Here is a 13,949-nt window from a genome sequence, read left to right as displayed (position 1 = left end):
AGCGGACGCTTGTCTCAGCGACAGTCACCCGACGCTGCTACCACATACTCTGCTACTATCATTACAACCCAGAAAACGGCTATAATGGACGACCGCGGGCACGAACACGCCAGTCATTACCAGGGCAAGGTACGATCTAATGACCTCTCATAGCATCTGTTTGGGATGATTGGGCGTCATGTGCTGTTCCATAGTTTTTCTCCGGGCCGGACCAGGCAGCCGCGGACGGTGTCACTAGCCAGGACGCAGCCAAGAGTCTAAGACGGTGCGAAACACCTCGAACCAAGAGGTCGACGCGACAAGGGAAGGGAAGGATCCTCCAAAGGAAGGATTTGTGAGCTGCAGCATGGCATGGTGCACGCAGTCTATTGCTAACGGCGTCTTATGTTCTCATGGTCGCGACCCAAATGCACATATTGAGTCGAGAGAGCCTGCACCGGGCAGCGGACACGTTAGCCAGAGCCCTGTCCACCAGCGTAAGTACTCCCAAGTTAAAGACTGCTTTCTGCTGGCATATTTATTCTTCCTGCAACCGAGGATGCACAATACATCACCAGGTTCGAGGACATGAACAAGGGTCTCTCGGAGGAGATGGACAAGGAGGTGGACAAGCGGGTGCAGACCTCGTAAACTACGAGAGAATGAGACCATCAGTGTCCAATGTTCGAGAACAATCTGAAACGAAGTCGAGCCTTCATATTTTCAAATTTCGAAGCCTCAGGCCTCAGGTACAACACCCGGCCGACTCTGAACCTGTATCGTTGTACCGTTAGCTCGTGACTTCTGTGATACCAAGTCTTCACAGTGGTCTGCCACTGCACAATGAATCTCGTGTCCGCTCGGTACGACTGCAATACTAGTAGTTCAGTCTATCTCTGCTTCCATGCTCATCAAAGAAGAATACTCTTGCAGTACTAGTCTTAATGCGTCATGGTCTGAGTCAAACGCCACCAAGCCGCCTCCGCGGAAAGTAATATCCGAAACTTAAATGCATCAGGTGATCGCGCTAATTATTTTCTGCCAACATGAAAATGGGGGAAAAATATGTCCTAATCAGGCTATCAGTATGCAAAATTCGCATGCTGGCGAGACACAGTATGGAGTCGAATTGCTCGCGGTCAACTATGAAGTGATGGGTTTCTTTTCGTCTCGCAGACCAGAGCAGATTGAAGAGCCCCTTAATCATGACGCTACGGTCGTCCAGGTCATTCGTTCAAGATTCGTAGGTCCACCATTCCTCCAGGTCGCGAGCACCGCACTCACCTAAGCATGATTGCAGTATGGTAGTAAACAGAAAGGCAAAGGTCGCGAAACAGATACATCTTATACCTCATCCATTCACTCTGAAATCGCCAATAATCCCGATAACCAAACCTCTCATGACTTAGGCAGTCTTTCCAAGGCTGAACGACAACCGACGTCCCCATCCGCCGTGCGACCACGACCCTCAAACCTTTCTCTCTCGACCGAGAAGCCGCGACCGACGACGGATGTCATCACGTGAGTTGTTATGGTGTCTGAAAGGTGATCATTTCGAAAACTGACTTGCAGGATATCACTTGCCCAACGCTTGGACGAGCTTGCTACTGCGAACACACAAGGGCTTCTGGAGTACGTCCACTGCCCATAATTGCCACATTTACCAGCTCACACTATCTCACAGCAACGATGAATACCGCTTGCTTCGCCAGAATCTCTTTGAACGCCTCGCAGGGGGTTCAAGCATCCCGACGGAGACACCGCTAGTCCCTGTGGCAGGCCCACCAAGTACGCTATACTTCATGTATCTGTTGTGCACATCAGCTCATTCTGATATACAGAGACACCGTTATCTGCGCATACGCGACACACACTCTCCAACTTCCATGTTCAGGCACCAAGAACACCATCCATAGCATCGAAGAAATCGTTCCAGTCGACTGTATCTGGGTTTCTGAAACGAACGACAAGCAAGAAACGGAATTCCCTAGCCCTTGATACGGCGGGAAGCGACGCAAGCAGTATGCGTAGCGTACCAGTTTCGCCGTCATTGACGAAGCGAACCAGCGACAGTTCGTTGCGGAAGTCGCGGCCAAGCACGACTCACGACGGAGACCCCTTTGGATCCCCTCGCCGCACACCGGTATCGAAGATATTTCGATCTGACACACGAAGTATCAGGCGTGCACCTTCTCTCCCACCCTCATCGTTTCCCACACAAGCACTCAGTGCTGAAGCGCGAATAGTGCAGATGAGCGCTGCCAGTACCCTGGAGGATGACGATGAGCGGCTACAGACGGCGAAGGAGATAAGGCAAGAGATCGAATTGGTAGAAGCAGAAGGACGGCGGCTCCTGGATGCTTTCAATGGGCTCGAACTTAGCACGCTAGTTCGTCGGCAACGAGCGCCTGGGCGTTCCCCACTAGCGGCGGCGTCAGGAATGATATCTTCCCCGATCGAGGCGAACGCTTGTTCTCCAACGCCATCCTTGCGAACAGGAAGGGACCCAGACGCGATGTCCGTCGTCTCTGCACACTCAGGGTTCTCGCAAACGCGCTCGCCGTCTGTCAAGAGCCGTATGCGCCAGCTGAACGCAAGCGCGAGCGCGCCGGTGTTCCAGCCAGTGTCCCTCGGACGGAAGACATCTATGTCATCGGTCTCGACGCGCAGCCGGAGTGGAACGGCGCCCTCGCACCAAAACTCGCTTGGGCGGCACAAGTTGGGAAGCACATCGAGCGTCAACCTGACGCGAAGCACGGGACACCTGCCGCTTCCGACGTTGAGCGAGCACGAGGGACCCTATATCTCGTCGCCACTACGATCCGCGGCGACGACGCAGTCTAGTGTGGATAACGGCACCCAGGACGACGACCTCGCGGGGCTCGAGGCGGAGATGGCGGACATTCGCAAGCGGCGGACGGAGGTGACTGCGCGGTACGAAGCGCGGATCGAGTACCTCCGCGCGCGTTTGAAGGGAGCGGAGTTGCGAGATAAGTTGATGAAGAAGTGATCTATTGTTCTTCGGGTTTAATCACGGACAGTCTCTCTGTGGGGGACACTTCATGACGGCTGGAATTTTTTTTGACGACTTACCATACAGTAGTAACGCATATACCCCGTATAATGTTTTAGAGACTTTGCTAATATGCAGACTTCGAGTAGCTCGCGCGTGCAGTGGTCAGCTGAGCAGTGTGGGCTGCATGCCGCCACAGTGCCTCATTAGGCAATAGACGCGTTTCTTGCTTTCTGTCGCAACCCTCATTTCATTTTGCACTACTTTGGTCCTTCTTTAGACTCCGGTGCGGGGGCTGGTATCTCAGAGGTTGTTTGAGAGCATGGTTTGCTCTCGAAGTTCGAGAACTAAGGTTAAGGTTACGGAATGACGGGCGTTAAGCGCGGGGGCCGCTAGGGTCTCGCTTTTGGTTCGCTCCTTCGTTGCAGCAGATCTGCACTGCAGCCGCCTGGAGACCGTCCAGACGCCATGTCTCACGCAGCAAACCCTTCTGACGACTCCCACGACGATTCTTCATCGAGTACGACGACCGGAGCCACCCCGACCCACACGACTTTCGCTGGCAGACTCCCATTACACCGCAGCGTGAGCCAAGCCTCCCAGTGGTCTCCGTCTGACACTCCTCGCCACCATCACGAAGGAACATCTTACTTTCCCACCATCGGCACCGGCGGAGCATCGTCGCCCACCTCGAGACGCACGCACCATCCGTACCTGCCGAGAACCATGTCTAGTGCCTCTGTGAGGCGGCCGCGCACGCGCAGTACAAGCATTGCGAGCTCGCGCGCTGCGGGGCGTGCTTACCGTGATGAGGAAGGGATGCTGAGTGAGGAGGATGAGGACATGGAGTACGAGAATTCGCGGAGCGGAGCGGCTGGCTACGACCGCCACGATGCGCACGACTCGGCTGCGGAGGACGAGGACGAAGAGCGCGATGAGGATCCGATAACGGTCAAGGAAAGACAGTCGCTCATCAACGTCGAGCACCCATTCGGCCTGCCCATCTGGAAGCCTGCGCTGTATAAGAAGTCGCGCTCAGTGACGCGCTATGCGGACCAGGCGTTGCATTCCGTCCCATCGGCGCAGGCGGAGCGTCATCTACTCCCCGGTAATATCTTCTGGACCGTCGCCTTTGGCTGGTGGCTCGCATTGGTATGCTTCGTTGTCTCTGCTGTCCTACGGCTCGCTCCCTTCGGGGGTAAGCAGTATGCCGCCCTCGTCTTCGGGCTGGGATGGTACATAGCTTGGCCATTTGGCAAGTACGTCGAGGGCGACATTGGCGCCGACCACTCGGACGAAGATGAAGAGAGCCCTACGAGCCCGCATGGTATGGCAAGCGGAGACAATTCTACCGAGACACTGACCCCCGGCGAGGCCGCCCTTGAGCAGCCATCGGATCAGGCCACGATAACCGCTCGGACTGCTCTCCGCCACCAGGCATCGATTTCTTGGGACCCGAACAACGCACCCGCAGCTAACGAGGCCACATCGCTTCTGTCCCGGCCAGCCCCTCTTACCCCTTCGAAGTCATATGGCGCAACGCCCTCGTCCACACTGGCTAACGCGGGAAAAGGACGCCCCTCCGGACTAGGGAAAGTCTTATACTACGTCCTGTTCGGCGTGCTCATTGCTCCCCTCATGTTCCTTGTCTGCACGATATGCTGGGGTCTCGTCTTTACTGTGCCCATGGCCAAGCTCACGTGGACACTGTTCAGGTATATGCTCCAACACCCCAGCGATATCCGGTTCTGCTCGGCTCCAGTGGTCGCCGTGGCGGTAGATAATGGGGCTGCCAATACAGCAGAAGAGAACGGCCAGCATGGAGGCAATGAGTCTCACATCTCTTTCAAGCATGCCAGGCTCGCCGCTGGTCAGGCCGCGCCTTCTGGTTCCCCGACTTCCACCGTCCTACTTTGCACCTACCGCGCCTTTGGATGGAAGTACTACAAATACACCGTTGGCGGCGTCAACATCATGTTTGTCAACCTCATACCGCTCGTGTTCCTCGTTATTTTGGACGGATGGGTCCTTCTTCCATGGGCAGAGAGGCGCGAGCGTGCAGGGAAACACGTTCCTGCCTTCCTCGCTATAATCACAGCTCGGCCACTCATATTCATTATGAGTCTTGCCAGTGTCATACCGCTATCGTACTTCATCGGCATGGCAGTCGCTTCCATCTCCGCGCAATCTTCCATCGGTATGGGTGCGGTCATTAACGCGACCTTCGGTTCAATCATCGAGATCATCCTCTACGCGATTGCCCTTACCGAGCGGCGTGGCCACCTTGTGGAAGGATCCATCGTGGGTAGCTTGCTCGCGGGCGTTCTCCTCATGCCCGGAGCGAGTATGTGCAGTGGTGCTATTCGGCAGAAGGAGATGAGATTTAACGCCAAGAGCGCTGGTGTCACCAGCATGCTCCTGATTATGGCCTTTATCGGTACTCTGGCCCCGACTCTGTTCTACCAAACATATGGAAGCGTATGTGATTATAGGGCTCTTTAACGAAATCTCTTGCTGACTGTATGCGCAGTTCCAGTTGGTTTGCGAGGGTTGCCCTGAAGGTACTTCCCTCACGCGACCGTCGAGTCCTCCATGGGTGTGCCAGCACTGCTACTACGAGCACCCAGATCCTGTCGACGACCCATTTTACCAATCAACTGTCAAGTCTCTGATGTTCTTCTGTGCTGCTATCCTGGTGCTGGTACGTTCTCTGTGCAACTTAACCGCTTGTCTACTAATGCTTTGCCGTACAGTCGTACTTGATCGGCCTTTGGTTCTCGCTGCGGACCCACGCGACCCAGATTTGGCAGAACCCGCGGCAACTGCTACATCCTTCTGAGATGCCAATCGAGCCTTCGAATCCGCGTATTTCTCTGTACCAGAGGCTTTTGCCTGGAAGCTTCCAAAAGCCTCCATCGCTGCATCCCAAGCGAAGCATCATCACCACCTCAGAAAGCAGGGGGCCATCCCGTAGCCCGACCCCAGTGCCCAAATCACGCGATTACCAATACCAGCCTCCACAGCAATCCACTTCACAGGGTCAGAGCGGTAGTCAAATTCCGAACACCCCTGCGCCCGGTAATCGCAGAATATCCTATGCCAATCCGCCCGTAATTAATGCCCCGAACCTGACGCCTCTCCTTGAAAGTGTCGATCATGCCATGCACGACCCGGCGGTCCAGACCCTGCAGCTCCCCGGCCACGTCACCTCTGACGACTTCACTCGCGCTGTCGCCGTTGCGACTGTCAGCGCGCTCCGGCACCAACAGAACCACGGACATTCACCTGCTCGCCCACGCATCAACTCAGAGCTTGAGGCTGCTGCTGCTGGAGGACATGGCGGACATGATAGCCCATCGTGGAGCCGCGCGACCAGTGCGAGCGTGCTCCTAGTGTGTACAGCATTGTATGCTGCTATCGCGGAGATTTTGGTAGATGTCGTTGACGTTGTGCTCGAAGGCTCTGGCATTGATGAGAAGTTCCTTGGTGTCACCTTGTTCGCGTTGGTGCCGAATACGACGGAGTTCATGAACGCCATATCGTTTGCGATAAATGGTAACATTGCCCTGAGGTGAGCTGGCATCTCGTTATTTTGTCTAAACGAATTACTGACCCGATAATTAGTATGGAGATCGGTTCCGCGTACGCTCTGCAGGTGTGTCTGCTCCAGATTCCGGCCATGGTCGTATTCTCGGAATGGTACGCACCCGACAAGATGGGTTCGGTTTCCGATACGTTCACGTGAGTGCCCACTTCGCCAAAAGCAACCGACGACTGAAGTGCCCTTCTAGGTTGATTTTCCCTCGCTGGGATGTCATCACCATCATCCTCTCCGTGTTCCTGATGACCTATACCTATATCGAAGCAAAGAGCAACTACCACCGTGGCAGTATACTGATCCTGAGGTGCGTTTTACAGTTGCATCTGCGTGTCGTTGTACTTATACACGCTGTAGCTACCTTGTCCTTATCGCTGGCTTCTACTTTGCGCCTCAGCGCACTGAGGATGACACACTCGTCGGCAACGTCCTCACGTCGCTTCCGCTTCTTCAGTCTTTCCGAGCCTTCTTCACACTTCGTTAGATAACCTACTAGTGGATATCACTAGTGCGTCTCTTTCTCCATAGCCACCCACTCAATTATTACGACCCCCGTTACGACTCTCCCTCTCCTCTCTTTTCTCAAACTTCGCATCTCTCATCCAATTCACTGTGCCCTTTCTCTCGTCCCTTCTCACACAAGTCCTCACCATTTGCCGCTTTGCGCTCCGCTTTTCCGCCTACATCTTAACCTTATTCCTCTATCGATTGCACAGCGACTCGCACGACGGACTTTCTTATATATGCATCATTGTTTTGCACACGTATCGCAAATACATGTTATGGCTTATCTGATTTTGGCGGAATGGTCATTCAGGAGACAGGATCTCAGATTTTATCAAGAAACCGACGTGAAGCCTTGGGTGAAACGTATATGTGAGCAACGCGTCTGATAGTTTTTAGGATATTGAAAATAGTCAATTCGTCCTTCATTCCTCACTTGTGCATCTCTTCATCGTCATAGTTTTCCCGCAAGACGAAATACTCATATGCGCCATCGCGCGTTGTCGACGACGCTCTGATTGCCCTGTACTCGGCGCATCGTAAGAACGTCGAGAACAATTCCTCCCTCTGCTTCCTCGTCCTTCCAATGAAGGCTCCTGCCTCTCGAGACCCAGCTAAGACCCATCTCAGGTATGCGGTTTTGGCGGCACTCTCCGCCTCAAGGTCTAGGTCTAGTGTGCAGAGGCAGAGCTCTAAGCGGCTGCGGGGGTCCAGTGTCACAACGTCGTCTCCTACAGTGCGCTGGGGAGGCTGGAGGGCAACGTCACGAAGAGCGAGCTCGGAAGTGGACCAGGGCCCGAGCGCTGTGCGATAAGAGAGAGTCAGCTTGAGCTTCGCTTTGTTGTGCAGGAGCCGCAATGGCGTCTCCTCCGAGCTCAAGACGTGCTCCACAAACCACGAGAAAGTGCTTACGTTCTCGTCGATGTCGATTATGGTCGGAGTAGAGGGCCCAACGGCGAGGATGAGGTCTTCAATGCTGCATGTGTACACGGCTAGGACGGCCTCTGACACCACGGCCTCGAAGAATCTGACGCGGATGTTTGTAATTGTGCGTGTAGCTGGGGTGCGGAGAAAGAGCTTATTCGGCGTATAGCCCCACATCAAGGTCAGCTGGTGCGTAACGTTTGTGGATCGGGAGAGTGCGTCCAACCATTCCTGCTGCATCCTAAGGAATTTGACGCACATTGACACACGGTCGTTATTCGGCTCAACATTGCTCAGGAGTCTGCAGTCGAGATATGCATCAGGGTCCGTGCCGTTACAGTACATCATCGACTGTACCGCCTTGTGGATTGCCATCCAAGTGTCCCAGCCGAGGTTGTACGCGGGAGTAGCGAGGCGTTGGTTGAATGCTGCACTCGAAAGTAGGATAGCTGTGTTGCTCTCTGTGGAGCCGCATTGCGATACCTCGACGTCAAGAGTGCCCGATCTGGGTATCCGGACGCGACTCGGGAAAGACAGGGCCATGTTCACGATTTCAAGCTTCCTGCAGCGTATTACTCGCAGTGACGCGGGCAAGTCGAAGAGGCCGCATAGATTGGACATTTTTGCGAAACGTAGGCCGTGAAGGTGTACCGAGAACATCCGCAGCGTGGTGCTCGGCACCGTACGGGGTAGACCATGAGACCACGAACCCGGTGCATGATCTTGTAGGGTCCTGGAATTACATGCGGTCCGAATATTCCCGACTTGTTCGAGTGTGCATTGAATCAGGGAGAATTCCAAGTTGGAGAGGGAGCGTACGCAGGATGCCATCTCGATCCAGGGCAAGACGGTAGTGCTTAAGACGAAAGTGGCTGATTCAAGACATTTTCGGAAAGGGGGCTTGACCTGCACCGGAGGTTGCAACAAGCGAGACAGCGCGAGCACATCCTCGCATCCCTTGATTGTGACCGTTGACCCGGCGAATAAACAAGGCCGGCAGTTTTTGCCCCAGTAAGAGCATACCAGGGAAAATTGGCCTATGATATGTCTTTCCACGGAGCGAACGAAGAAATTTTCAACAAGGAAACACTCATCCAGAGCGTACGAGATGATTAGAGGGAATAGCTCCTGCGGTATGTCTGCCGCGGAGGCACGGTTCATATGGCGAGAAGGGGGGCGGGGGCAGAGACGTATTGGCTCAGCCTGGCGGTATTAGTGCGCACTAATCGTTTCTTTGAATGCTACAGTTAAATTGATCGGGAGATGCGCAGCACCAGCTCTCGCTGCGAGATATGCTGAGCAATATCGATGTCAGCAGGAATAGAGACAACCAATTTGTTCTCTGGCTCACCTTCGTCAATGATGAGAGGCCTCTGGAAGGTACGAACAGGGGCTGAGGTGAATTCAGACAGCGGTTATTCACACGACCGTTTGTTGTTTCCCGAAAGCTTAACCTTATATAGGATTGGAGACGCCACTGTCGCGCATGAAGTCACGGCCTACGGAAAGGATTGCAGAGTTACGATAGGAGCGAGGAGATGGTCTAACGCTGTTGATACCTGGTCCCTTGTACGTAGATCGTTTAAGTCCTGCATAGTGTACATCTATTCAATCTTTGGTATCTCTAGACCCGCGGCCAAGGCCGTGCGAATGGTATACTCGGCCTAGGAGAGCTTGATAAATCATATTGACGTCCCTAAGCGCAATTTCAAACGCACCTGCTTTATCATCGGCTGGTCTATCATCTCCAGACCACCATCTTCCGTCACCAGACCGGCTGCTCCGCGCTGCTGACCGTGAGCTTTCTCCATTTGGCGTAAGATACGCGCTGCACGGAGGATCTCTAGAGGTGGCAAGTGAGAGACTAACGTGTCAGGAGCTGAAAATACATACCCTTTGTAGTAGGCAGAAATGAGGAATGGATAACCTCAACTTGGTTCGGGTGTATCGCTTGCTAAGCGCAAGATCATGTGCAGGAATGACGAGAGAGGAATAGGGCAACATACTTTGCCAGTAAAACCTAGTCTTCGGCCGTCATCACATTCGTCCTTGAGGTATACAGAGTCTTTGTAGTCGACACAGACCTTTCACATCTACGTGAGGTTATTTACTCGTTATATTAGCTTCGAACCTACCATGTCGATGGACTCAAGGCCGAACGCCCTAGCTGTGATAGAGATCTGCGAACGGGTGTAGAGCAATTCTTGGCGAGTCTTCGTCCGAATGATCTTAGTATCGGCACAATCTAATCCACATCAATCCTGTGCCTGGGAGAAAGTCAAGCAACATCACGTACAATCTTCTGCAGCAAACTGCGTTCTCATGAGTTGGTCGTGAATGTTTTGTTCGACTCAATACATACTAGGAGAGCGGTGAGCTTGCCGCCTAGCTCAGGCCTAAACTTGGACTGCCAGCCGGCAATCTCACCGACATTGTAGAGTGCCCTCGCGCTCTCAATGCTTGCTACAATGTTCACTGGATCTGGCGATGTCTTCCTCGAGTTTGCAGCGTGTATCTGAGTCGATACAACATCGAGCTCTTGAATGGAGTGCACCTTAGGAATGACAAGGGTGCGAATACAAGACGGTACGAGCTGCAAGGAGGTGTTAGACGTTGCCAATTTAAGAGTAACGAGTGCACTCACCGCCTGAGTAATGTCATCTTGGAAAAAGGGGGTATTCACGGCGTTGACGCGGACGGCGAGCCGCTCCGGCTGAGGCAACCCGCCGAACAGTTTGTCCTGTGCGCAGATGAGACATTCTAGCCAGTGAGCTGGAAAAGGAACGTCCTAAGTTACAGTAATGAAGAGTGACAAACGACCTCGTGCGCCCTCTTTGTTGGCACGGGTAGGAGGCACACTATCCTCAAGGTCATACACAATGACATCGGAGTGTGTCACCAGAGATTTGTTCAAAGTTCGGTCAGATGAGGTGGGTACTGAGGCATTGAAATTGTTAATATGCTGAAAAACGTACGATACAACAATGCACAGCACCGTAGAGGTAGGAACGTTTGGAAATCGGGTTGGCCGCAGCCGGTGTGCTGTACGCCCGCGACCACCGCAGCCATGGCTGTGAGTTCCTACGTGTTAGTATCGTCCCAAAATGAGAGAATTGAGCGTGGAGCAGTCTCAGCCTCAGAGCGGATGCCATCGCAGCGATCGTTACGCAGTCGCAGGTGTGAACCAGCCTTGTGGCGTGTGGGGAAATTACGGGTTGTTTACCGCGGTTATGTCCGGAAACGATCTTAGTGTGAAAATAATTGAACGCGTCGTACGAGCGCGTCGCGTTTCTCACAGGCCGTCCGGTTTAAAACGTTGCGCGCAGCTCCCTTTCCCTACGACTACCTGCCGACATGGCGGACACGAAAAACACTGACCTCAACCCGCGCACGAAGGGCTATGAGTTCCTTGGTCCGCCGGGCACGCTCTTCATCACTCTCTCTGTGCCAGCGACAATCTATGCACTCTATTTTGGCTGCTCCGAGCACTCTGGCGGCTGTCCGCCCCAACTGGCGACCATCTGGCCCAGCACAAAAATATCGTTGCAGAATCCCGAGTTCTGGAAGTCTCTGTGGGATAAGGATGCGGCAGTCATGTATCTTATATGGTACATTTATTGTGTTGTTTGCTGGTTCGTCCTCCCAGGGGACTGGATTGAAGGGACGACGATGCGGGATGGCAGGAGGAAGAAGTACAAGATCAATGGTGCGCGCAGAATGCCCTGATAACGCATACATTACTAACCCTGTTCACCAGCCTTCACTACGCTCTTGTTGACCATGGGCATTACTATTGGCTGGATCATGCGCTTCGGACCCCAGTCCTTCACGTTCATCTACGAACACTGGGTTGGTCTCGTCACTGCCTCCGTCTCGATGTCCATCTTCCAAGGGCTGTACTGTTACATATCATCGTTTTTTGGCGACAAGCTCCTCGCGCTAGGCGGAAACACGGGCAATCCGATCTACGATGTACGTGAGCCTCGTGTCCCCTATCTCCTCACCCCATCTCACCGAGATAACTGGACATAGTTCTTCATTGGTCGGGTGCTTAACCCCTCGATTGGCTCATTCGACATCAAGTCATTCAACGAACTCCGCCCCGGCCTAATTCTCTGGGTTCTCATTGACATCAGCATGGCGTGTGAACAGGCTGTCCGTCGAGGTGGCAAGGTCACAGATTCATTGTGGCTGGTCCTCTTTTTCCAGGCCCTCTACGTCGCAGATGGCTTGTATAACGAAGTACGTCTCCCGCTGGGTGTAGACTGTGCGCATCTCACATGCTGTATAGCCGGCGATCTTCACAACCATGGACATCACTACTGATGGCTTCGGCTTCATGCTTTCCGTAGGCGACCTCGCCTGGGTGCCCTTCGTGTACTCTCTGCAGGCCCGTTACCTCGTATATAAGCAGATCGAGCTGGGACCTGTTCATACGGCGCTCATCCTTCTCGTTAATTTGACTGGCTACTGGATCTTCCGTGGTGCTAACGGCGAAAAGAACGACTTCCGCAATGGCAAGAACCCCAGGAGTGCGCGACTATGCTTTTGCGACGGATGTATCTGACTGGCTGTTGCAGACCTCAAGACTATGGATACGAAGCGTGGCACGAAGCTGCTCATCTCTGGATGGTGGGGCATGTGTCGCCATCCTAACTACTTGTGCGTTATTTAAAGTTTCCAGTCCATATGTAACTCGCAGTCTTATATTGTCTCTCTTAGTGGCGATCTCTTGATGGCTCTTGCATGGTCTCTTCCGACCGGGTTTGAGACTCCGGTCACATACTTCTATGTCTCTTATTTCCTGGTTCTGTTGATGCACCGCCAATATCGGGACGACGAGAACTGCGAGAAGAAGTAAGCTGGAAACACATTTGTGGAAGATAATTTACTGACGATGGATTGCAGATACGGCGAAGACTGGCATAAATATAAGCAGCTGGTTTCGTACCGCATTGTCCCCTACATTTACTAGGAAGCATTTTGCTTCATTCTGACCTTGTAATGATCCCTTCGTAGGCACAACCGTTAATATAAATTTCTCACAAACCGAAAGAGTGTTCGCGTGACAAACCTCTGACGTTAGTGCACAGACAGTCGTTGGGCAAGAAATCTGCTGGCCTTGACTCGGCTCTCAGCTTCCTGGAGGGCCGCGCTTCGTTGTGTGCTGCTGTGTCGTCGTTGTCGCAGGAACCTTGTAAGCTATGGAAATGTTCTGAACTTACTATGGAATTTTCGACCTCGATAGCAGCTAGTGTTCCATGGCTGTGAGCGGACTCAACGATCGGTAGACCAAACCCACGAGACGCCCGGCGGCAAAGGGGTTGGACTGTCAGCAACCTACAATCCAACTGGACTGGGCTACGACAAGAGTGAGGAGACAGACGAGAGGAAAGTGGGTGAGTAAAGACCAGCTCGAGTCTGGCTTGTTATTGAGCAGTATGAGCTCCTTATATACATGTCAGACTCAATACCTAGAATATCCTACGAGTATATGGAGGTGTATAGAAAGTAAAAGAATAGTATGGAATCCGGGAGAACCATCCGGAATGCGTAATATTCATGACATTACCCCCCCGTCTAGAATCGTGTCCTCACGATTATTTACCAGTGGATCCAAACCCGCTCATTCCTCGTTGCGTTTCCATTAAACTCGTAATCTCCTCGATATCGCATGACGCAATGCGTTCCAAAATTACTTGAGCGATCCGATCACCGGCATGTACTTGGAAAGTTTGATCGGTAGAATTGATCATCAATACGCGCACTTCTCCGGTATAGTCACGATCGACCACTCCTGCGCCAATGTCAATCCCTTTGACTGCTAACCCGCTTCGTGGTGCAATTCGTGCATAAGTTCCATGAGGGGCACGCATTGCAATGCCGGTGCCGATAACCTTCCGACTTCGGGCCATTATTTTAACGCTTTCA

General features: G+C 53.1%; 6 protein-coding genes across 6 annotated transcripts; 4 read left to right on the top strand and 2 right to left on the bottom strand.

Annotated features, from left to right (window-relative positions):
- Positions 1-78: 78 nt before the first annotated feature.
- PHACADRAFT_179012 (uncharacterized protein) lies at positions 79-630 on the top strand (the record flags this gene model as incomplete). The annotated part of the gene is made up of 3 exons (XM_007401604.1): positions 79-129; positions 263-490; positions 538-630. Exons 1-3 carry the CDS (start codon positions 85-87, stop codon positions 628-630), a joined length of 366 nt encoding a protein of 121 aa, XP_007401666.1. The 5' UTR covers positions 79-84.
- A 480-nt stretch (positions 631-1,110) lies between these two features.
- PHACADRAFT_179011 (uncharacterized protein) lies at positions 1,111-3,145 on the top strand. Its single transcript, XM_007401603.1, has 5 exons — positions 1,111-1,222; positions 1,280-1,500; positions 1,552-1,611; positions 1,664-1,767; positions 1,821-3,145. Exons 1-5 carry the CDS (start codon positions 1,133-1,135, stop codon positions 2,987-2,989), a joined length of 1,644 nt encoding a protein of 547 aa, XP_007401665.1. The 5' UTR covers positions 1,111-1,132; the 3' UTR covers positions 2,990-3,145.
- A 426-nt stretch (positions 3,146-3,571) lies between these two features.
- PHACADRAFT_265133 (uncharacterized protein) lies at positions 3,572-7,268 on the top strand. Its single transcript, XM_007401602.1, has 6 exons — positions 3,572-5,470; positions 5,523-5,693; positions 5,746-6,563; positions 6,617-6,733; positions 6,784-6,897; positions 6,948-7,268. Exons 1-6 carry the CDS (start codon positions 3,719-3,721, stop codon positions 7,072-7,074), a joined length of 3,099 nt encoding a protein of 1,032 aa, XP_007401664.1. The 5' UTR covers positions 3,572-3,718; the 3' UTR covers positions 7,075-7,268.
- Positions 7,269-7,526: 258 nt separating this feature from the next.
- Positions 7,527-9,179, bottom strand: PHACADRAFT_166963 (uncharacterized protein; the record flags this gene model as incomplete). Its single annotated transcript, XM_007401601.1, has 1 exon — positions 7,527-9,179. One exon carries the CDS (start codon positions 9,177-9,179, stop codon positions 7,527-7,529), a length of 1,653 nt encoding a protein of 550 aa, XP_007401663.1.
- A 189-nt stretch (positions 9,180-9,368) lies between these two features.
- Positions 9,369-11,191, bottom strand: PHACADRAFT_214142 (uncharacterized protein). The gene is made up of 10 exons (XM_007401600.1): positions 10,994-11,191; positions 10,816-10,955; positions 10,663-10,758; positions 10,381-10,611; positions 10,315-10,330; positions 10,154-10,263; positions 10,025-10,102; positions 9,912-9,972; positions 9,737-9,861; positions 9,369-9,682 (listed from the first exon to the last, which is right to left on the bottom strand). Exons 1-10 carry the CDS (start codon positions 11,085-11,087, stop codon positions 9,623-9,625), a joined length of 1,011 nt encoding a protein of 336 aa, XP_007401662.1. The 5' UTR covers positions 11,088-11,191; the 3' UTR covers positions 9,369-9,622.
- A 163-nt stretch (positions 11,192-11,354) lies between these two features.
- Positions 11,355-13,061, top strand: PHACADRAFT_265128 (uncharacterized protein). The gene is made up of 7 exons (XM_007401599.1): positions 11,355-11,724; positions 11,776-11,990; positions 12,051-12,260; positions 12,310-12,550; positions 12,599-12,680; positions 12,741-12,875; positions 12,927-13,061. The coding sequence occupies exons 1-7, from the start codon at positions 11,373-11,375 to the stop codon at positions 12,991-12,993; spliced, it is 1,302 nt and encodes a 433-aa protein (XP_007401661.1). The 5' UTR covers positions 11,355-11,372; the 3' UTR covers positions 12,994-13,061.
- Positions 13,062-13,949: the final 888 nt, after the last annotated feature.

Source organism: Phanerochaete carnosa (genome assembly GCF_000300595.1).
Source record: "Phanerochaete carnosa HHB-10118-sp unplaced genomic scaffold PHACAscaffold_13, whole genome shotgun sequence".
In the NCBI taxonomy this organism is placed as follows: Eukaryota; Fungi; Basidiomycota; class Agaricomycetes; order Polyporales; family Phanerochaetaceae; genus Phanerochaete; species Phanerochaete carnosa.
Note: the sequence above shows the minus strand (reverse complement) of the source record. Positions and strands in the feature narration are given on the sequence as shown.